The sequence below is a fragment of the Hemiscyllium ocellatum genome (assembly GCF_020745735.1).
Source record: "Hemiscyllium ocellatum isolate sHemOce1 chromosome 27 unlocalized genomic scaffold, sHemOce1.pat.X.cur. SUPER_27_unloc_3, whole genome shotgun sequence".
NCBI lineage: Eukaryota > Metazoa > Chordata > Chondrichthyes > Orectolobiformes > Hemiscylliidae > Hemiscyllium > Hemiscyllium ocellatum.
In genome coordinates this window covers 3,009,700-3,033,629 of record NW_026867498.1, presented here as the reverse complement: position 1 = coordinate 3,033,629, position 23,930 = coordinate 3,009,700, and the positions used below count along the sequence as shown (strand labels likewise).

Sequence of the window (23,930 nt, the reverse complement as noted above, 5' to 3'; positions counted from 1 at the left end):
ATGTAAAGTGACGCAGTTATATCTAAATGAATCTACATTTCGAAGAGACGTTGCCCTGTTTATAAGTAGAGACAATAGGTGTGAATTTCGTCTGTGTCCCAATGTTGAGTCAAACTGACATTTTTCTTAGAAAAGCTCTGCACTTAAATTACATTCTTGAGAAGGTAATTTATAGATTAGAGTGTAGGTTAGGGAGAATTGGCCGTGCTAAGTTACCCATAGTGACCAGGGATGTACAGGTTAGGGTGGATTGGCCATGGGAAATACGGAGTAAGGGGTTGGGTATGGGTGGGATACTGTTCAGAGGGTCGGAGTGAAATAGATGGGCTGAATGGCCCACTTCCACAATTCGTCCATCCACACCAGGATTCCAAACTAAACCAGTCTCACTTGCCTGCATTTGGCCCATTTCCCTCTAAACCTTTCTATTCATATACCCATCCAAATGCTGTTTCAATGTTGTAATTGTAGCTGCAACTACCACATCCTCAGCAAGTTCATTCCACATGCAAATCACCCTTTCTCAAAATGTTGCCCCTCCGGTTCCTTTCAAATCTCTCTCCTCACATTTAAAAAAAATGCCCCCCGAGTTTCGAGTTCCCCTACACTAAACAAGAGCCATTTTATGTTCACCTTACCTCCACTCCTCATGATTTTATCAATCTCAATGAGGTCAGCCCCCAACCTCCTGTGCTCCAGTGAATAAAGTACCAGCTTCTCCTTATACCTCAAACCCTCCAGTCCTTACAACATCCTGGTAAATCTTTATTAAACCCTCTCTAACAGTATTCTTCTTAATACAGGGTCACCAGAACTGTACTCAGTACTCTGAAAGTGGCCTCACCAACATCCTGTACAACCTCAACATGATGTCCCAACCCCTGTACTTAGTGGTGTGAACAATGAAGGCAATGTTGCGACATGCCGTCTGAAAACCACCCTGTCTAGCTGTGATGCAACTTCCAAAGAACTAAGTACCTGAACCCCCCCCCCCCCCCCCCCAATTATGTGTGTCTGTTCTACAACGACTCATGGCCCAACCATTATCTGTACAACCCCTTGCCTTTATTAAGCGTCTCTCTCACACACATACTCTATCTCAGACAGACACACACACACTCCTCAACACTCTCTCACACTCACAGCCTCATACTCCATCACACTCTCACTTTCCCAAACATGCACACACACTTCTGCGCACTCTCACACACAAACTCACCTGCACAAACACTCACTTTCTCATGCACACACACACACACACACTACTCTATAGGTTGAAATTGTATTGGCAGAATTATATTTGCAGATACATTCAATTTTGTTCAAAAAGCACACAATCTGCAGGCAGTCAATCCATGTAATATTTTACAAATTCCAACTTTGGAAACAGAACCAGTCTGATTCAAGATTGGAATACTGACAGACTCAAATCTCACACCTTTAATGCATTGTCTGAGCGGGGATGTCTTTTTTTTAATAAAACCTTAAGTCATCTCAAGAACATTGTTACATATTAATGAACCAAAGCCCGCACCCATTCTAAGAGATGAAGACTATCTAAGTTTGTTCAATATATTCTATCAGTTGCATGATACTGATCTTTTGATATAAGTTCTGTGTCTTATGATGCTGTTCCATGAGGCTTATGTATTGATGAAGCAAGATGGTACATAGTAGGCGGTAGAGAATTACAGATCACCTTGGAAGGATTTAAAGAGAGAGTTAAGAAGAGCAAAGAGAGGATGTGCAGGTTAGGTATATTTGTCAGGGTAATGTAGAGCGGTAGGGGAATGGGTATGAGTGGGTTCCCCTTCAGAGGGTCGGTGTGGACTCGTTGGGCCGAATGGCCTGCTCCCACTCTGTGGGGATTCTCTGAAGCAAATGAATATTAACAAACGGTGGCACAGTGGTTAGCACTGCTGCCTCACAGCGCTTGAGACCCGGGTTCAATTCCCGACTCAGGCGACTGACTGAGTAAATGTAGGGGTATGGGTGGGTTGCGCTTCGGCGGGTCGGTGTGGACTTGTTGGGCCGAAGGGCTTGTTTCCACACTGTAAGTAATCTAATCAAATGAATATTAACAAACGGTGCAGGACAACGCAGGCGCACTGCCTGCGCCCGACCTGGCCACGCCCACCCGCCCCTTCCGTGACGTCACAACGCGGAAGTGGCACTGAATGAAAATCCCTCCGTCTGGACAAATCCTGGGGCGGGAAAATCTGTTCACTTGTAGCAACGGGAGTGAATCCAGGGAGGGAGCAGATCCTGTCAACTCAGGTATGGGACATAATTCCCAGGTGAGGAGGACAGAATTGGGAGGAGTAGATATCTTTTCTGTTTTCCTTTTCAAAATGCACCCGATTTCCACAAGTAAATGCAACAGCACATGCAGCTTCAAGCCGGCTGTGCATCCTGTGTTCTTCCTCTGCCTTGGCTCCAGCACTTTTGGCTTCCTTTCCCTTCTCCACTTCCTCCCGGTGTTGATACCTCATTGTTTTCCCGGTTGTCTTTTGTGGGTTTTGAAAACTTTCCCAATCGTCTGAGTACAGGATTTGGGAAGATTACGTTGTAGCTGTCCAGGACATTGGTTAGGCCACATTTGGAATATTGTGTGCAGTACTGGTCTCTCTGCTGTAGGAAGGATGTCATGGATGTTGTGAAACTTGAAAGGGTTCAGAAAAGATTGGCAAGGATGTTGTCAGGGTTTGAGCTGATCAGGATGGGGCTGTTTTCTCTTGAGTACCAGAGGCTGAGGGGTGACCCTACAGATTTCTATAAAATCATGAATGGCATGGATTGGATAAATAGACAAGGCGTTTCCCTGGAATGGGGGAGTCCAGAAGTAGAGGGTAATAGGTTTATGGGTGGGAGGAGATTTAAAAGGTCCCTTATATTCAGAGGGTGGTGTTATGTAAGGAATGAGCTGCCAGAGGAAGTGGTGGAGGCTGATACAATTACAGCATTTAAAAGGCATCTTGCTGGGTATATGAATAGAAAGGGTTTAGTGGGATATGGGCCACGTGCTGTCAAATGGGACTAGATTGATTTAGGATATCTGATCAGCATGGATGAGTTGGACCGAAGGGACGATTTCTGTGCTGTACATCTGGTAGCCAATTGTCCTCAAAATTCTGTTCCCATTAGCCTCTCCCTTAGCTCTATTGCACATGATTGCCAACCCAATTTAGTCCCAGCTGCCAGCACCCGGCCCATATAGGGGCCGAATGATGGCAAATGTGACTAGATTAATTTAGGATATCTGGTCAACTCGGACAGATTGAGCTAAAGGGTCTGTTTCTGTGCTGTGTGACTCTAATTGTCTTCAGTGAAAGCAGACGTGTGGTTGTGAAGGCTGGACTTTCAGAGCATGTTTTGCCCTGACTGGAAGCAGCTGAAAATGTGTTGCTGGAAAGCGCAGCAGGTCAGGCAGCATCCAAGGAGCAGGAGAATCGACGTTTCAGGCGTGAGCCCTGAAGAGCCCTGCAATCCTCACTTTCTCCTGACTGGGAAGCAGAAGAGTTTGACTGAAGTGTGTTTGAGCGGAGTGAGAACAGAGGGGAAGGGAGAGTGGGATGGTGCTTTCAATTTTGTGGAACAGCAAAAGAATATTCTGCAGAAAGTAGAATTTCTACTTGTTCTGAATTTCTCCCCTGCACTGATAGTGATGACTTTTGTAATCTCTTTTTGCAGAGTATTTGAAAATCTGAAGACTGAAGCTTCAAAATCAACAGATGAAGGGCTTATGCCCAAAACATTGACTCTCCTGCTCCTCGGACGCTGCCTGACCTGCTGTTTTTCCAGCGCCACATTTTTTGACTGACTCTCCAGCGTCTGCAGTCCTCACTTTGATGTCAATGTCTGACAGTCACTCAATCCATCGGGACCACAACAATTTTTGACTGTGATTTCTGTGAGAGGGATCAACGCTTTTTGGTTCCTGTTTGAAGACGTTTTCAGCATCAGTGGGACTGGACAAGAGACCCCACTGTTGGAGCGCACTGTGTGTGGAGCCTGAAACAGTTATACAGCCAGCGAAGGGGATTTCACGGCAGGGAGGGGCTCTACACGTGTTTGTGTGCAGCTGAAGCTGTGGCCATGGAGAAACCTGAGGAATCCCGCCCTATGGAGGATCCGTGGAAGTGTGGGGACTGTGGGAAAGGCTTCCGTGTCCCATCTGCCCTGGAGACTCATCGGCGCAGTCACACTGGGGAGAGGCCATTCCCCTGCACCGACTGCGGGAAGGCCTTCAGACATTCCTCCCACCTGCTGGCCCACCAGCGGGGCCACACGGGGGAAAAACCCATCAGCTGTCCCGAGTGCGGGAAGGCCTTCATGTTTTTCTCTGCCCTGTTGGCCCATCGGCGGATCCACACAGGAGAGAGGCCGTTCAGCTGCCCTGAGTGTGGGAAGGCCTTCAGGTATTCCTCCACCCTGCGGACCCACCGGCGTTTCCACGCGGGGGAAAGGCCCTTCAGCTGCCCTGAGTGTGGGAAGGCTTTTACCAACACCTCCACCCTGCTGAGGCACCAGCGGGTCCACACGGGGGAGAGGCCCTTCAGCTGCCCCAAATGCGGGAAAGCCTTTACCCACGTCTCCTCCCTGCGGAGCCACCAGCGGATCCACACCGGGGAGAGGCCCTTTAGCTGCCCCGAGTGTGGGAAGGCCTTTACCCACGTCTCCTCCCTGATGAGGCACCAGCGGGTCCACACAGGGGAAGAGGCCCTTTACCTGCTGTCAGTGCGGGAAGGGCTTTTCCTGCTCCTCCAACCTGCGGAGCCACCAGCGGATCCACATGGGGAGAGGCCCTTCAGCTGCCCCGAGTGTGGGAAGGCTTTTCGTGATTCCTCCACCCTGCTGACCCACCAGCGGATCCACACCGGGGAGAGGCCTTTCAGCTGCCCCGAGTGTGGGAAGGCTTTTCGTGATTCCTCCACCCTGCTGACCCACCAGCGGATCCACACCGGGGAGAGGCCCTTCAGCTGCCCCGAGTGCGGGAAGGACTTCACCCGCTCCTCCCACCTCCGGAGCCACCAGCGAGTTCATGTGCCATCGCAGGGGGATTGAAGGAGTGACGGCCGAGTCCCATTATCGACAGGGGAGGTGTGGTGTGTGCACTTTCACCCTGAGCTGTTCAAAAAGCAACTACTTTTTCTCTGCCTTTTTGCTGGGGGGATCTGAAGCTGTAACAAAGTTGGGTTGCAATAAAGGTTACCTGAACTTCCCACCGGGCTCAGACTCTCTTTGAAAGCTTTGAGCTCCAAGAGTTTTTGTTTTAAAGCTGCTCATTTCTTGCAGCCTCCTGCACTAAGTTTAGAACATAGAACAATCCAGCGCAGAACAGGCCCTTCGGCCCTCGATGTTGCGCCGACCTGTGAATTATTATCAGCTTGTCCCCCTACACTATACCAAAATCAACCATGCACTTATCTAAGGATTGTTTAAATCTCCCTAATGTGGCTGAGTTGACCACCTTAGCAGGTAGGGCATTCCACACCCTTACCGTGTAAAGAACTTGCCTCTGACATCTGTCTTAAAGCTATCAACCCTCAATTTGTAGTTATGCCCTCTCGTACAAGCTAACATCATCATCATATGAAAAAGTCTTTCTCTCTACCCTATCTAATCCTCTGATCATCTTTTATGTCTCTATCAAATCCCCCCTTAGCCTTCCTCTTTCCAATGAGAACAGACCCAAGTCTCTCAGTCTTTCCTCCTAAGACCGTCCCTCCAGACCAGGCAACAAACTGATAAATCTCCTCTGCTCCTTTTCCAATGTTTTCCACATCCTTCCTGAAATAGGGGGACCAGAACTATACACAATATTCCAAGTGTGGCTACACCAGCGTTTTGTATAGTTGCAGCATGATAATGCAGTTCCGGAACTCAATCCCTCTCCGAATGAAACCGATCACACCGTATGCCTTCTTAACAGCACTATCCACCTGGGTGGCAACTTTCAGGGATCTATGCACGTGGACTCCGAGATCACTGCCTTCCTGTTATTCTTCCCAAAGTGAATCACCTCACATTTAGCTGCATTGAACTCCATTTGCCACCTCTCAGCCCAATTCTGCAGTTTATCCAAGTCCCCCTGCAACCTGTAACATTCTTCCAAACTGTCCACTACTCCACCGACTTTAGTGTCGTCTGCAAATTTACTAATCCATCCATCTATGCCTGCGTCTAAGCCATTTATAAAAATGACAAACCGCAGTAGTCCCAAAACAGATCCTTGTGGCACACCACTAGTAACCGGACTCCAGGCTGAATATTTTCCATAAACCACCACTCGCTGCCTTCTTTCAGAAAGCCAGTTTCTAATACAAACTGCTAAATCACCCTCAATCCCATGCCTCTGCATTTTCTCCAACAGCCTGCCATGTGGAACCTTATCAAAGGCTTTACTGAGGTCCATGTACCACGTCAACTGCTCTACCCCCATCTACATGCTTGGTCACCTTCTCAAAAAACTGAGGGGTTTGTGAGATATGACCTGCCCTTGATGAAACCATGTTGACTCTCTGAAATCAAATTGTTGCTTGCTAGATGATTATAAATCCTATCTCTAATATTTCTTTCCAAAAGCTTCCCGACAACAGACGTAAGGCTCACTGGTCTATAATTACCTGGGTCATCTCTGCTGCCCTTCTTGAACAAGAGCACAACATTTGCAATCCTCCACTCTGTCTACAGGTTTAGGACCAATGACGACTCAAATATCAAAGACAAAGGTTCTGTTATATCCTCCCTAGCGTCCCAGAGAATTCTTGGATAAATCCCATCCGGCCCAGGGCACTTGTCTACTTTCACTCTTCTAGAATTGATAACACCTGTGTGCAACTAACCTCAATCCTTTTGAGTCTAATATCCTGCACCTCATTCTTTTCCTCTACAATATTCTCCTTTTCCTGAGTGAAGACTGATGTGAGATATTCATTAACACCTCTCCAATCTCCACAGGGCCCACACTCAACTTCCCACTTCTGTCTTTGATTGGCCCTAGTCCTACCCTAATCATCCTTTTATTCCTCACGTACCTACAGAAAGCTTTAGGGTTCTCCTTTATTCTATGTGTTCAAGACTGCTCATGTTCTCTCTTTGCTCTTAACTCTCTCTTTAAATCCTTCCTCAGTGATCTGGAACTCTCCATCGCCTCATCTGAACCATCTTGCTTCATGAACACATAAGCCTCCTTCTTCTTTGTAACAAGAGATGTAATTTCTGTTGTAAACCGTGGTTCCCTTACCTTATCACTTCCTCCCTGCCTGACAGGGACATATCTATCAAGGACACACTGTCTATTCCTTAAACCAGCTCCACATTTCAATTATCCCTATCCCCTGCATTGTGCTACCCAATTCTATGCATCCTAAGTCTTGCCTAATTGCATTATAATTGCTCTTGCCCCATTGATAACTCTTGACCTGTGGCATGTTCCTATCCCTTTACATCGCTAAATGAAACCTAACTGAATTATGGTCACTCTCTCCAAAGTGCTCACCTACCACTAAATCAAACACCTGGCCTGGTTCATTACCAAGCACCAGATCCAGTGTGACCTCCCCTCTTGTCAGCTCTTCGACATACTGTGTCAGAAAACCCTCCTGCACACACTGGACAAAAACTGATCCATACGATGTACTAGAGTGAAAGCATTTCCAGTCAATGTTGGGGAAGTTAAAGTCCCCCATAATGCCCACCCTGTTCCATTCACTCCTACCCAGAATAATTTTGCTAATCCTCTCTTCCACCTCCCTGGAACTCTGTGGAGGCCTATTTAAAAAAAAACACCAAGCAGTGTGACTTCTCCTCTCCTGCTTCTTACCTCAGCCCACATTACCTCAGTAGACGAGTCCTCATCAAAAGTTCTGTCAGCCACCGTTATACTATCCTTGACTAACAAAGCCACGCCCTCTCCCTCTTTTTTTTAAAGATATTTTTATTAGAAATTTAATATTTTGACAGATTTACAAAAATAAACAGAACTTTCAAGCACAAACATTAATATAAAAATAGATCTTAAATATATAATCATCAAAATTCAAAGGAATGATACTAAAGAAGAAAGAAAAACAATGAAACTCAGTTAACTACTAATCTAATCCACAATTATCCAGAGTGTATAGTTGAGTCACTTACATCCTTCAAACAAGAGAAAATGTTCTCTAATACACTCATAACAGTATAATAAAAAGGAAACCATTTCCAAACAATAAGAACAAAAAAAAACATGTTTGAATGGAGATCCTTCCCCTTATTCTCAGGGGGCCTTACTTCCTTTCTAAAGGTCCACCATATCCTCTCCCAAACAGTGTCCCACCCTTGACCCGGGCGCTCCTTAATAGGATTTAGATATAATACCGAGCTAGAGTTAACAGTGAGCGCCCCACCCCCACCCCTCCCCACCCATACCTGAGTATATCTGATAGCATCAATGCCACGTACAAACACACATAACTATAAAATTACAACTCCAACAAATTACAGTTAAGTATAATAACATAAAATAGCAAGGGAAGACAACCCTGCTCCCAGAAGCAAAAGTAAAGTAGAGTAAAGTATCCATTTCTCCCCACGGAGTGTGGAAGAGGCAAGCCAACATAAATTGTCTCTTACGATTTATTTAAACGAGTCTAAAAGTTCCTTAGCCTCTTCTGGTGATCTAAAATTATACTCGGATCCTTCGTGGTTAAAGCATAACGTCGCTGGGTAGCGTAAGGTGTATTGAATATTTAAGTTCCTTAGACATTTCTTCACCTCATCAAACGCCTTCCTCCTTCGTGCCAAAGCCGGGGAGAAGTCCTGAAATAACATAATCTTGGATCCTTCATGGATCATGGCTTTAGGATCCTTTCCAAGCTTTCTGGAGGCGTCCAGGAGTATCTGCCTCTCCCTATAACTCTGCAGCCGGAACAGGACCGGGCGTGGGCGCTGGTTTGGGCCAGATCCGCGTGCTGCGACCCGGTAGGCCCACTCCACCCTTACCCGGTCAGTTTCAGCCCCCAGGTTTAAAAGCTGGGGCAACCATCGCTCCAGAAATACTGCTAATTGTCCCTTCTCTTCTTGTTCAGGGAGGCCCAGAAGACGGATATTCTTTCTCCGATTTCTATTATCCAGGTCATCCATGTAGATTTCAAAGGCCCGGACTCTCTGCTCCAGAGCTCGCACCTGTTCTGCAGCTGTTTGTGCTGCAGCCTCGGAGGTCGTGGCCTTTAGCTCCGCCCCCTCCACTCGGCCCTGTAATTCCTCAATAGCCTGGCTGTGCTTTTGTAGCTTTTCTTCGAATGCATTCCATCTCTGTCTGGATTCTGCAATGAAATTGACGAGTGTCGTTTCCAGCCTGGCAATCATCTCTTCAAGGCCTGTTTTTACATCAGCTGCAGCCGGAGGAGAGGAGGGTGGGGGAGGGGTCTTTGTTTTCTGAGAGCTGCGGGATCCCTTTGGTTTACTCATTATCCACTTAATATTAAACTGCTTAAATATAATAGTAAGCAGCTAATTAAGGTTAGAAATTTTTTTGGGTGGTTTGGTAAGTGTGGTGGGGGTGAGTAACTCACTTTACCCAGGTTTTGGGAAGAGCACTGTAAACTCAGACTTGCTGAGTCGCCGCCATCTTGGATCCCTCTCCCTCTTTTAACACCTTGCCTGTTCTTAATGAAAGATCAAAACCCTGGAACCTGCAACATCCATTCCTCACCCTGCTCTATCCCTGTCTCCGAAATGGCCACAACATCCAAGTCCCAGGTACCTAGCCATGCTGCAAGCTCACCTACCTTATTGCAGATACTCTGGCATTGAAGTAGACACAGTTCAAGACAGTTCGCTGGCTGCCAGCACATTCCTGTGACCCTGAAATCCTGTCCCTGTCCTCCCTACTCTCATCCTCCTGTGGACTGCAGCTACACCCCCGGTTCCCATCCCCCTGCTGAGCTGGTTTAAACCCACCCGAATAGCACCAGCAAATTTCCCACCCAGGATATTTCCCACCCTGGTTCAAGTGAAGACTGTCCTGTTTGTACAAGTTCCACCTTCCCCAGAATGAGCCCCAATTATCCAAAAATCTGAAACCCTTGCTCCTGCACCATCCTTGCAGCCACGGGTTCAGCTAATATCTATCCATATTCCTTGCCTCGGTATCACGTGGCACGGGTAACAAACCAGAGATCACCAATCTGTTTGTTCTAGCCCTCAGCTTCCACCCTGGCTCCCTGAACTCTTGCCTTGCATCCCTATCCCTCATTCTACCCTATGTTGTTGGTACCTACATGGACCATTACTTGAGGCTGGACACCCTCTTCCTTCAGGACCCCAAAGATACGATCTGAGACATCACGCACCCTGCCACCTGGGAGGCAACACACCAACCGTGAGTCTTGTTCGTTCTCAACAAACCTTCTATCTGACCCTCTAACTATCGAGTCCCCAATGACTAACACTCTCCTCCTTTCCCTCCTTCCCTTCTGGTGCAACAGGGACAGGCTCTGTGCCAGAGACCTGGGCCCCACTCCATACCCCTGGTAGGTCGTTTTCCCCCCTTAACAGTACACACTGACTTATATCGCAGGATAGAAATAAAAATAGATGGTCCCACCTCTTCCAGGAACCTCTGCTCTCCGACTTCAAATTTAAAACCTCAAATCAGTGACTCCCCACTCCTGGGTTGCTGCTGCCGCTGAAAAACACAAAATGTCACCTTTATTTGTGGTTATCACTGCTGCCTCACAGCGCCAGAGCCCCGGGTTCAATTCCCCTCCCACATCTGGGCGGGTATCCTCCTACAGTCCAAAGACGTGCGGGTTCGGGTGAATTGGCCACGCTAAATTGCCCCGTAGTGTTAGGTGACAGGGAATGGGGCTGGGTGTTTTGCTCTTCGGCGGGTCGGTGTGGACTTGTTGGGCCGAAGGGCCTGTTTCCACACTGTAGGAATCTGATCTAAAGTTCTGGAATTTATATATTGATGAACTAAAACCTGCAACCCATTCTAAAAGATGCAGGACTCAGCAGTGATCCAGGTTTGTTCCAAATATTGCGTCGGTTGCATGACGCTGTGATCTGTTGCTATTAATTCGGTGTCTTATGATCCTGCAGCACAGCTCCCCGCAGAAGGAGCAGCGCTGCAGTAGCTAGTGCTTCCAAACACACCTGGGTGGGCGGGGTTTACCAGGAGGGGCGGGGTTTAGTGGGAGGGCGTTGATCATGGGTGGGGCGGGGCGTGACTCGTGAGAGGGTCGCGCGCTCTTTAGGGGGGGGGGCGAGTCTTAGCGGGCGGTGCGGCGCGTCGAGCCTGGGGGCGCGTGGTTTTGACTCGCACGTGAACCGAGGGGAGGTTTGGAGCGCGAGGAGGAAAAGAGTTTTGGTTCCCAGGGACGGGACTTTGTCTCGAAGGGGCGGGGTTTACTTGCAGCGGTCGAATGGACGGGATTGACGTGTTGCGTTTGGAAGGGGCAGGGTTTACGAGATTTGTTCGAAAGGGGCTGGGTTTACGAGCTGCCTTCGGAAGGGGCGGGGCTTACGTGCAGCGTTCGGAAGGGGCGGGGTTTACGTGTCGCATTGGCGCCGGAGGGGGCGGGGCCATCCCTAAGCCGGAAGTGTGCCCGCGGCCTTTTCCTCCGCTGGAGTCTCGGCTGCAGCAAGTAAGGTCAAACTTTATCAGTATTTCCTTTTACAGAGTTTGTATTTAATAACCAGTAATGGCTACTCAATATCATCATAAAGTCCCAAAATGCCATTCATTTCAATCCAGAGCAGATAAGCACTAAGAGTTAATTTTCTACGGGATTCAACAGCCTCAGCACTAAAATGGTCTCACAAGGGAACGGCTGTGAATGTTATTACTTGGTGTCCTGTTCACACAGATTCACCGATGCTGAGGCAAACCTTCTTAATTGCCTTACAGCATCCTGTTATCACTTGGTGAGCCCAGGTGTCCCTATCTTTAAGTTCTCTCCTCTTTCTCAGCCTTCCTGCCTGTTTATTTTCTAGTGCAGTAAATGTATTCAATAATTCAGCATTACATTTTAGTCTAAATGTTTAATGACAAGTTTTAAGGCTGTAGACTTTATCACCCAGATGCCTACACCCTCATTCCTCCCACACCCTCATTCCTCCCTTTGATTGCACCGCGATCACTGAAAGAGAAGGCTAGTCCAAACGAATGCCCCTCAAGGTGGTCCAGCCATCAACATCCTGTAGAACGGCACCACCATCTTCGCAGCTCATCTGGTCATATTTATCATCACCATCGACACATGTGGGTGAGCCATCGGATCGCAAAAGGTGCATCTTCTGGGGCAAATCTATATCACTAAGGGACCTCATAAGCCAAGCAATTAAATACCTAACAATACCAATACCGACAAACATACATAGCTAAATTGATAAGCCAATTGTACAATCAGCCGGACCTGCAGTTTCCCCAACTGGTCCCTTCAGTCATTCTGTCAAGGAATACCTGGATCTCTTCTTGTATCTTAGTAATATTGCCAGTGAGATGGGAATGTCCATAGTGCATTTATCTTGGACAATGGTGCAGACCTCACCCTCCTGGGCGAGTATATAGTCTAAGGCATACTGATTCTGCATAGAGTAAAGACACAGGTCTGATAATCCCAGTTTACTCTGTTCCAGAGCCTCTTTAGTCTTATTTCCTCGAATGGTCAGACCACAAAAGAGGGAATTGCGGTTCTTTTGACTTGTCACCCCTGCCAATCCTTCCAACCTCAGGGTATTCTGGATTCCCCAGCCTATTGGGTGTCCTGTATTGTTACCCAGTCCATTCCAGGTCCATGTACCACATAAGGCCTGCTGTACCCCAGCCAGTGTTACACCAGCTGGTTGTATACACAGACCGGAGCTATTGGAAAGTGATATTTCACTTCGCAGGGTCCGCAGCAGGAAGGCTGACGAATAGTATGGAATCAGGGACTGGGGACAGGGGAAGTAAGTCATCTCCTGATAGAGAGGAGTAACATACTACAGCCTCTGGGGTGAAGAGCGTTCTGTGGGCCTGTATAAATAAGTTGTTTGCGGATTGTGGAGTTTTCCCGATCAGGCTTCCCTTTTCTCGAGTCGGCCCGTCCTGCAAAAAGGGATGGTGTTCCCAGGCATCCTTAAAATATTTACCATAATAACGGGGTTGATCATTTTTGTCCTCACTAGGCTTGCGTCTGCAGGTAAAATCAAAAAACCATGGTAACGACATGGTAACTCCCACTGATTTCTACTGTCCAGATGGACCATCTGGTCTTTCTGATGTAAGAGTCCATTGCAATAATCAATCTTCATCACGTCCCACACGTCAAAGGCGTCTGGTCCAGTGCACTGGACGACATCACCTCAGCATGGGTGGTGGATAATCTCTGATCATTCCTGGTCGCATCCATACTTAGTGGCTTTCTTCATCAGGGTGTTATACGTGATCAGAAAGGTGGGGAGATAGGCGATCCCCCCCCATGTCCCTCCTCTTAGTTCAAGTATCTGTAATAAGATTAACATTAGAACAACAGCAAAATTCAAAAACCCAAATGGACAGTGTCCACTCCTTTTGTTGGGATTCCAGTATTCTCTCCTCCTCTTCCCCACTTTGATTGGTGCGGTCAATCAATTTACAATGGTGCAGTTGGACCCAAGCTGAGTGCCCAGCGACTTTGACCACCGTAGGGGTGGGAAGTAAAACCTGGAAGGGGCCATCCCAACGAGGTTGGAGACCTTTGCCAGTCCAGGTCTTGACGAGCACCAACGAACCAGGCTCTACCTGTGACGAGGCTGAAAGGGAGGGAACATCGCTGTAGGCAGCACGCTCCTGGGAGTGACAGGCACACATAACACTAGTTAGAGCAAGAACATAACCAACCATTTCTTCGGTCATGTGGTGGAAGGGGACTGAGAAAGGAGTCGAATCGTTCCAAGGGGTACGGAGGGGGTGACCAGAGAGATTCTCAACTGAAGATAGTCGTATCTTGCCCACAGACATGGATCCCATCTGGAATGAGGCCACAGGGATTAGCATAACCAGGAGAGGCCAGACTCAGCCATTAATTTGGCAAGTTTAGTCTTGACTCTGGTTAAAACATTCACCAAGGCCGGCCGCCTGAGGATAATAAGCACCATGCAGTTGCCGACAAATACAAAGCTGGGAACAGAGTTCTCCGTTAATATTACCTACAAAGTGTGGTCCATTGTCCGAGCTAATGCACGCAGGTATACTGAAGTGGGGAATTATTTCCTTAAACAGAATCTTCACCACAGTCTCAGCAGTAGCGTTAGGAAGAGGGTAGGCTTCAATCCACTTAGAAAAGACATCAACAATAAGCAAAACATATTTATAGCAACTCAACTCATTTCTACAACTCAATGAAGTCCAGTTGAAGTGTCTCCAAGGGACCCTCCAACAAGGGAGTTCTCGTAGAGATACTTGAACTAAGAGGTGGGGGATCGCCTACCCACTGACCTGTATGATCACATACAACATCCTGATCGGGAAAGCCACTGACTGAGTACCGATGCGATCTGGAACGATCTGAGATTATCCTGATGTCATCTGGTGCACCAGACCAGACACTTTCAACGTGGAGTCGCTTGAGCGATGGCGTGAGCTGCCAGAGGAAGTGGTGGGTGCTGGTACGATGATATGTTAAAAGGCTCCTGGACGGGCATCTGAATATAAAGGGTTCAGATGGGTCAGGGCCAAGTGGTGGCAAATGCGACTGGAGTCATAAAGATGGAACAACTCGTCCTTGCTGACAAGATAGCCAACCCAATTTAGTCCCAGCTGCCAGCACCCGGCCCATATAGGAACCAAGTGATGCCAAACGTGACTAGATTAATTTCGGATATCTGGGCAGGTTGGGCCAAAGGGTCTGTTTCCATGCTGTGTGATTCTAATTGTCTTCAGTGAAAGCAGAAGTGTGGTTGTGAAGACTGGACTTTCAGGGCATGTTTTGCCCTGACTGCGAGCAGAAGAGTGTGACTGAAGTGTATCGGTGTTAATGCCTTGATGTCTCATTTTGCTTCCACCTTCCCGGGGTCGTTAACCATTTTGTGTCTGGTCCTTCCTCAAGAAGCTGCATTGCAGGTTCACCCTGAATTGACACTTTGTTTTTGCTTCCGAAAATTAGACCTGCTCACTCTCAGCAGGATCCCAGTGTTGTGAAAGATATTAACTTTCAGGTGGAGATATTCAAAATTCTGAGAGATATCAGTCTTGCCATTTTTGGTTTTCTGTCCCTGTAAGATCCTGAATCAGCACCTTCAGGGGAATTAGTTAGAGCGGAGTGAGAACAGAGGGGAAGGGAGAGTGGGATGGTGCTTTCAATTTTGTGGAACAGCAAAAGAATATTCCACAGAAAGTAGAGTTGCTTGTTCTGAATTTCTACCCTGCACTGATAGTGATGACTTTTGTAATCTCTTTTTGCAGAGTATTTGAAAATCTGAAGACTGAAGTTTCAAAATCAACAGATGAAGGGCTTATGTCCGAAACATTGACTCTCCTGCTCCTCGGATGCTGCCTGACCTGCTGTTTTGCCAGCGCCACATTTTTTGACTGACTCTCCAGCGTCTGCAGTCCTCACTTTGATGTCAATGTCTGACAGTCACTCAATCCATGGGGACCACAACAATTTTTGACTGTGATTTCTGTGAGAGGGATCAACACTTTTTGGATTCCAGTTTGAGTACGTTTTCAGCATCAGGTGGGACTGGACGAGAGACCCCACTGTTGCAGCACACTGTGTGTGGAGCCTGAAACAGTTATACGGCCTGGGAAGGGGATTTCACGGCAGGGAGGGGCTCTACATGTGTTTGCGTGCAGCTGAAGCTGTGGCCATGGAGAAACCCGAGGAATCCCGCCCCGTGGAGAAACGGTGGAAGTGTGGGGACTGTGGGAAAGGCTTCCGTTCCCCGTCTGCCCTGGAGACTCATCGGCGCAGTCACACCGGGGAGAGGCCGTTCCCCTGCACTAACTGCGGGAAGGCCTTCAGAGATTACTCCCACCTGCTGAGGCACCAGCGCGTCCACACGGGGGAGAGACCCTTCAGCTGCCCCGAGTGCGGGATGGCTTTTACCCACCTCTCCGCCCTGCGGAGCCACCAGCGGATCCACACGGGGGAGAGGCCCTTCAGCTGCCCCGAGTGTGGGAAGACCTTTACCCACATCTCTGTCTTGCGGAGCCACGTGCGTGTCCACACCGGGAAGAGGCCCTTTAACTGCCCCGAATGTGGGAAGGCCTTTAGCGACATCTCCTCCCTGATGAGGCACCAGCGGGTCCACACTGAGGAGAGGCCCTTCACCTGCCCCGAGTGCAGGAAGGCCTTCAGCAGTTCCTCCACCCTGCTGAGGCACCAGCTGGTCCACACCGGGGAGAGACCGTACACCTGCCCTCAGTGCGGGAAGGGATTCACCTGTTCCTCCAACCTGCTGACCCACCAGCGGATCCACAGGGGGGAGAGGCCCTTCAGCTGCCCAGAGTGTGGGAAGGCCTTTACCCAAACCTCTGCCTTGCGGAGCCACCAGCGGATCCACTCCGGGGAGAGGCCCTTCAGCTGCCCCGTATGCGGGAAGGGCTTCAACCGCTCCTCCTCCCTGCGGAGCCACCAGCGGATCCACACAGGGGAGAGGCCCTTCAGCTGCCCCGAGTGTGGGAAGGCCTTTACCCACGTCTCTGCCTTGCGGAGCCACCAGCGTGCCCACATGGGGGAGAGGCCCTTCACTTGCCCCGAGTGCGGGAAGGCCTTCAGCAGTTCCTCCACGCTGCTGATCCACCAGCGGATCCACACGGGGGAGAGACCGTACACCTGCCCTCACTGCGGGAAGGGCTTCAACCGCTACTCCACCCTGCGGAGACACCAGCGGATCCACACAGGGGAGAGACCGTACACCTGCCCTCAGTGTGGGAAGGGCTTCAGCACATCTTCCTCCCTGCTGAGGCACCAGCGGATCCACACCGGGGAGAGGCCGTTCATCTGCTCTCAGTGCGGGAAGGGCTTCACCTACTCCTCCCAACTGCGGAAGCACCAGCGAGTTCACGTGCCATCGCAGGGGGATTGAAGGAGTGACGGCCGAGGCCCATTATCGATTGGACTATCAACCCGGTTCCGGGGACTCCCGGGTTCGAATCCCGCCAGGACAGACGGCAGAATTGGTATTCAGTCAGAAATTTGGAGTTCGGAATCTAACGATGAGACCGTTTCAGGGAGGAGGTGGTGCGGGGGGAGAAAGCCCCCATCTGATTCACTCTCTCCCTTGTTGGGAAGGGAACCGCCATTGTGGGAAAGGATTCACTCAGTCGTCCCAGCTGCATCCTTTACCCGGTCTGGCCTACACGTGACTCCAGACCCACAGCAGTCTGGTTGACTCTACGCTGCTCATCCAACTTACTTGGATACAGGTTGAAATTGCTGAGTCAGGCAATACTTCCTCCAGGTTAAGGCTCCAATTACAAAGGGACAACTCAGTGGTGACCAATAATGAAGAAAGTGAGGGGTTGCACTTTGACCTTGAGCTGTTTTTAAAAAAAAAGCTACTTTTTCTCTGCCTTTCTGCTGGGAGATTCTGAAGCTGTAACAAAGTTGGGTCACAATAAAGATTACCTGAACTTCACACGGAGCTCAGACTCTCAATGACAGCTTTAAACTGCAACGGGTTTTTGGTTTAAAACTGCTGATTTCTTACAGGAGAAAGTGAGAACTGCAGATGCTGGAGATCAGGGTCAAGATTAGAGTGGTGCTGGCAAAGCACTGCAGGTCAGGCAGCATCCGAGGTGCAGGAAAATCGACATTTCGGGTTTGCTCCAGACTGCAACCTCCTTACTGTCAACCATCTGTGAGTAAGGTACTCTCTATCGGCAGAACATAACGCGACGGTTGGAGGAGGAGCGCCTCATCTTCCGCCTGGGAACCCTCCAACCACAAGGGATGAACTCAGATTTCTCCAGTTTCCTCATTTCCCCTCCCCCCACCTTGTCTCAGTCGATTCCCTCGAACTCAGCACCGCCCTCCTAACCTGCAATCTTCTTCCTGACCTCTCCGTCCCCACCCCACTCCAGCCTATCACCCTCACCTTGACCTCCTTCCACCTATCACATCTCCATCGCCCCTCCCCCAAGTCCCTCCTCCCTACCTTTTATCTTAGCCTGCTTGGCAAACTCTCCTCATTCCTGATGAAGGGCTCTGGCCCGAAACGTCAAATTTCCTGTTCCTTGGATGCTGCCTGACCCGCTGTGCTTTAACCAGCAACATATTTTCAGCTCCTCTTGCTAACACACCACTTGCCTTGCTCATTCCTGCTGCATCTGTCTGACAACTGGCACAGAAGGACACTGATGCCCCTCTGAACATCCACGCATCATTCCTGATGAAGGGCTTGTGCCCCAAACTACGATTGTCCTATTGCTCGACCCACTGTGCTTTGCCAGTTGTGGTCATCTCTACATCAGGAAGACCGAGCGTAAACTTGGGGAATGGTTTGCCAAGCATCACAGCCGGGTCCGCAGAGGCTGAGCGGACTTCCCAGTCTCCACCCATTTTAATGCCCCTTCCCACTCCCCTTCTGACAAATTGGAGGAACAAAACCTCATCTTGTCTGAGCAGTCCACAGCCCGGAGGGCTCGACACCGAGTTCTCCAATTTCAAATAATCTCCCATCCCATCCCCCAACTCACTTCCCAGCCCATTCCACTCTTCCCTGGAACTAGATTCCTTCCTCCCATTCACCAACCAGGTTATGGGGATAAGGCAGGAACAGGATACTGATTGAGGATGATCAGTCATGATCATAATGAATGGTGGTGCTGGCTCGAAGGGCAGAAGAGCTGACTCCTGCACCTATTGTCTATTGTACCCTCTACCTGTCTCCACCTATCCTCACTTCATCACCCTGCCCCCAGCACACCCTTGTTCCACAGCTCTCCCTATACCCACCCCCAATCCTGAACAAGGGTTACACCAGATACCTCAACTTCTCCACCTCCTGATACTGCCTGGCTTGCTGCATTCTTCCAGTCTCCTGCCTGTCTATTTTGCCAATTGAGACAAAGGCTTGGACTAACTTTTCCAGAGTCTGTCCCTTCGCTGGATTCACTCCCATTCCTTTCAGTTGCTCCAAGTCAACAATTGAACCCCAGAGTTAAACGTAAATGGAAAAGGGGGTGAGAAAAGAGAATGCTGTACTCACAGATGTTGGACAGAGGAAGGAAGCTGCAGTCTGAGTGAGCTCAATCTTCATTGAGAGAGAGGAGGAGCAGAAGCTTCAGAACCTCATGGCCCAACTTCCGCATTCACCAATAGGGGAGCTCCGAATGGCAGGAGGACAAGTCTCCTTCCGGTCCTCCAGTGATCCTTATTTGGCCATCAAAAGTAGGTTTTGCCCCTTTTCTGCTGACAATGAGGAACACGCCCAATATTTTGGTGACATTAGCAAACATGTGTGCTGCTTGTTGACACCGAGGAGTGTACACAATATGCTCTGTAGCAATGCTGGTGTTATTGACAGATTTTAAGTTTCCAAACGTCTATCGGAGATCAAAAAGGGCAGAGCGATATTTTTTTCCCCCATGTGGCTCGATATTTGATTGAGCAGCCAGACAAATGCAAAAGCAATGTTTTTAAGTCTTTTCCTCCGTGTTGGGGTGACCTTCACAACTAGAGAACATAGGTTTAGGGTGAGGCCACAAAGATATAAAAGGTACCTGAAGGGCAATGTTTCCATGCAGAGGGTGGTGCAGGTATGGAATGAGCTGCCAGAGGAAGTGGTGGAGGCCGGTATAATTACAGCCTTTAAAAGGTATCTGGATGGGTATATGAATAGGAATGGTTTAGAGGGATATAGTGCTGGCAATGGGGACTTGATTCATGTAGGATATCTGGTTGGCGTGGACAGGTTGGACTGAAGGGGTGTATTTCCGTGCTGTACATCTCTATGACTTTAAATAATAAAAAGTCTACTTCTCCAATGAACAAACTATATCCATGTTAACAAGGCTTAGTGCACAACCTGCTTTACAAACCATTCTCAACAGGTCCTGCCCCTTCAATGACTGAGGAACATATACATGCTGGTGCATAGTATCCTCCACTAGTATTTACACACTACCCTCAGCAATTGCACAAGTAACAGCAAAGGGCAAACAGCACAAGGATTAAAAACCACAGTGAGGGGTAAACAGCACAAGGATTAAAAACCACAGTGAGGGGTAAACAGCACAAGGATTAAAAACACAGTGAGGGGTAAACAGCACAAGGATTAAACACACAGTGAGGGGTAAACAGCACAAGGATTAAAAACACAGTGAGGGGTAAACAGCACAAGCGCCAGTAAAAGCAGATGGAAAGTGAGTGTAAAATGTGACTATGACAGGACAGGCCCCACATTCCTTCCCCTCCGTCCCCCCCACAACCTGCCTCACCTTTCACCTCCCGGGCCCAGTACCTTCCAGGTGGCCCCATAGTTGACACAGGGGCCGCCCCACGACCAGTAGAACTCCACCACCCAGGCGCCCGACCAGTTCCCAAGCAGGTCCTTAACCCCATCCGCCTCCAGAATGTTCACCGGCTCCTGGCTGCTGTACAGCCGGCCGGTGTGGCCGTGACACAGCAGCTGCGCCAGGAAGGCGGCGGCGGCGGCCAGTGCCGGGTGTCTGCCCCGGGCCGCACGGCGCCATTTTCCTAACGGCCGCCCTCCCGCCGCTTCCTCGCTCGAGCGACTTCTCCTCCCAACCGCCTTCGCCCCCGCGTGACGTCTGCACGGGGGGATGGGCGGGGCCGGGGGAGCCTCACCGTCACCAAGCAACAGCCACCTCGCGCTACAACTGCTCATTCACAAAAACAAACTCTCCTGTCTCGCTCTGCAGCTGCAGGGGGGGACACTGCCACGTTTCGAGGAGCCCTGTCTCCATTGGGAAAGCTCACCGCTCCATTTAAACAGATATTCCCACATCTAACGGAACGGCCTCATATCTAAAGGGGGCAATCTGCATTTTAAAGGGACATGGACATTTTAACGGGTATTTCTGCAAATGAAGAAATTTAAATGGACGAGATTACATTTCAAAGGGATGTGGCACATTCAAAGGGATATCTTAATATGTAAAGTGACGCAGTTATATCTAAATGAATCTACATTTCGAAGAGACGTTGCCCTGTTTATTAGTAGAGACAATAGGCGTGAATTCTGTGTGTGGTTAAGGCGGCATCTCGCAACCTCGCCTTCATTGTTCACACCACTGAGTCTCGGAGTTGGGACATCATGTCTGTTTCTGTGCTGTGTACCTCTTTTGAAATCAGTAGAATTCTGAAAGGGGCTTGACAAGATAGATGCAGATAAAATCTACGACGGCTGGAGGAGGAGCGCCTCATCTTCCGCCTGGGAACCCTCCAACCACAAGGTATGAATTCAGATTTCTCCAGCTTCCTCATTTCCCCTCCCCCCACCTTGTCTCAGTCGGTTCCCTCAACTCAGCACCGCCCTCCTAACCTGCAATCCTCTTCCTGACCTCTCCGCCCCCACCCCACTCCGGCCTATCACCCTCACCTTGACCTCCTTCCACCTATCCCACCTCCATCGCCCCTCCCCCTAGTCCCCCCTCCCTACCTTTTATCTCAGCCTGCTTGGCTCTCTCTCTTATTCCTGATGAAGGGCTTGTGCTCGAAACGTCGAATTCTCTATTCCTGAGATGCTGCCTAACCTGCTGTGCTTTGACCAGCAACACATTTGCAGCTGTGATCTCCAGCATCTGCAGACCTCATTTTTTACTCGAAGATGCAGATAAAATGCCTCTTTGTGGGGAGGGTCTCGAATTCCGACAATGTTGAAGCAGGCCATTCAGCCCATCTATCTCACTCTGGCCCTCTGAACAGGATCCCATACCCAACCCCTACTCTGTAATTCCCATGGCCAATCCACCCTAACCTGTACATCCCTGGTCACTATGGGTAACTTAGCACGGCCAATTCTCCCTAACCTACACTCTAATCTATAAATTACCTTCACAAGAATGTAATTTCAGTGCAGAGCTTTTCTGAGAAAAATGTCAGTTTGACTCAACATTGAGACACAGACAGAATTCACACCTATTGTCTCTACTTATAAACAGGGCAACGTCTCTTCGGAATGTAGATTCATTTAGATATAACTGCGTCACTTTACATATTAAGATATCCCTTTGAATGTGCCACATCCCTTTGAAATGTAATCTCGTCCATTTACATCTCTGTATTTGCGGAAATACCCGGTAAAATGTCCATGTCCCTTTAAAATGCAGATTGCCCCCTTTAGATATGAGGCCGTTCCGTTAGATGTGGGAATATCTGTTTAAATGGAGCGGTGAGCTTTCCCAATGTAGACAGGGCTCCTCGAAACGTGGCAGTGTCCCCCCCCTGCAGCTGCAGAGCGAGACAGGAGAGTTTGTTTTTGTGAATGAGCAGTTGTAGCGCGAGGTGGCTGTTGCTTGGTGACGGTGAGGCTCCCCCGGCCCCGCCCATCCCCCCCGTGCAGACGTCACGCGGGGGCGAAGGCGGTTGGGAGGAGAAGTCGCTCGAGCGAGGAAGCGGCGGGAGGGCGGCCGTTAGGAAAATGGCGCCGTGCGGCCCGGGGCAGACACCCGGCACTGGCCGCCGCCGCCGCCTTCCTGGCGCAGCTGCTGTGTCACGGCCACACCGGCCGGCTGTACAGCAGCCAGGAGCCGGTGAACATTCTGGAGGCGGATGGGGTTAAGGACCTGCTTGGGAACTGGTCGGGCGCCTGGGTGGTGGAGTTCTACTGGTCGTGGGGCGGCCCCTGTGTCAACTATGGGGCCACCTGGAAGGTACTGGGCCCGGGAGGTGAAAGGTGAGGCAGGTTGTGGGGGGGACGGAGGGGAAGGAATGTGGGGCCTGTCCTGTCATAGTCACATTTTACACTCACTTTCCATCTGCTTTTACTGGCGCTTGTGCTGTTTACCCCTCACTGTGTGTTTAATCCTTGTGCTGTTTACCCCTCACTGTGTGTTTAATCCTTGTGCTGTTTACCCCTCACTGTGTGTTTAATCCTTGTGCTGTTTACCCCTCACTGTGTGTTTAATCCTTGTGCTGTTTACTCTTTGCTGTTACTTGAGCAATTGCTGAGGGTAGTGTGTAAATACTAGTGAAGGATACTATGCACCAACATGTATATGTTCCTCAGTCATTGAAGGGGCAGGACCTGTTGAGAATGGTTAGTAAAGCAGGTTGTGCACTAAGCCTTGTTAACATGGATATAGTTTGTTCATTGGAAAAGTTGACTTTTTATTTTTTAGAGTCATAGAGATGGACAGCACAGAAACACACCCATTGAGTCCAACCTGTCCATGCCAACCAGATATCCTACATTAATCTAGTCCCCTTTGCCAGCACTATATCCCTCTAAACCATTCCTATTCATATACCCATCCAGATACCTTTTAAAGGCTGTAATTATACCGGCCTCCACCACTTCCTCTGGCAGCTCACTCCATACCTGCACCAACCTCTGCATGGAAACATTGCCCTTCAGGTACCTTTTATATCTTTGTGGCCTCACCTGAAACCTATGTCCTCTAGTTGTGAAGGTCACCCCAACACGGAGGAAAAGACTTAAAAACATTGCTTTTGCATTTGTCTGGCTGCTCAATCAAATATCGAGCCACATGGGGGAAACCAAATATTGCTCTGCCCTTTTTGATCTCCGATAGACATTTGGAAACTTAAAATCTGTCAATAACACCAGCATTGCTGCAGAGCATATTGTGTACACTCCTCAGTGTCAACAAGCAGCGCACATGTTTGCCAATGTCACCAAAACATTGGGCGTGTTCCTCATTGTCGGCAGAAAAGGGGCAAAACCTACTTTTGATGGACAAATAAGGATCACTGGAGGACCGGAAGGAGACTTGTCTTCCTGCCATTCTGAGCTCCCCTATTGGTGAATGCGGAAGTTGGGCCATG

At 49.2% G+C, this 23,930-nt stretch overlaps 2 protein-coding genes across 2 annotated transcripts in view; one reads left to right on the top strand and one right to left on the bottom strand.

Annotated features, from left to right (window-relative positions):
• The window catches only part of LOC132808060 (zinc finger protein 420-like), a 53,518-nt gene that overhangs the window by 11,363 nt on the left and 18,225 nt on the right, over positions 1-23,930 (bottom strand). Inside the window, exon 3 of the mRNA XM_060821971.1 lies at positions 16,066-16,074. Coding sequence (XP_060677954.1) covers positions 16,066-16,074 — 9 coding nt within the window. The remainder of the gene's footprint in view (positions 1-16,065; positions 16,075-23,930) is intronic.
• The window catches only part of LOC132808010 (zinc finger protein 850-like), a 52,241-nt gene continuing 30,513 nt past the window's right edge, over positions 2,203-23,930 (top strand). Inside the window, exons 1-4 of the mRNA XM_060821900.1 lie at positions 2,203-2,277; positions 3,691-4,634; positions 4,803-5,008; positions 15,980-17,006. Of these exons, the coding sequence (XP_060677883.1) occupies positions 4,096-4,634; positions 4,803-5,008; positions 15,980-17,006 (1,772 nt within the window). The 5' untranslated portion in view covers positions 2,203-2,277; positions 3,691-4,095. The remainder of the gene's footprint in view (positions 2,278-3,690; positions 4,635-4,802; positions 5,009-15,979; positions 17,007-23,930) is intronic.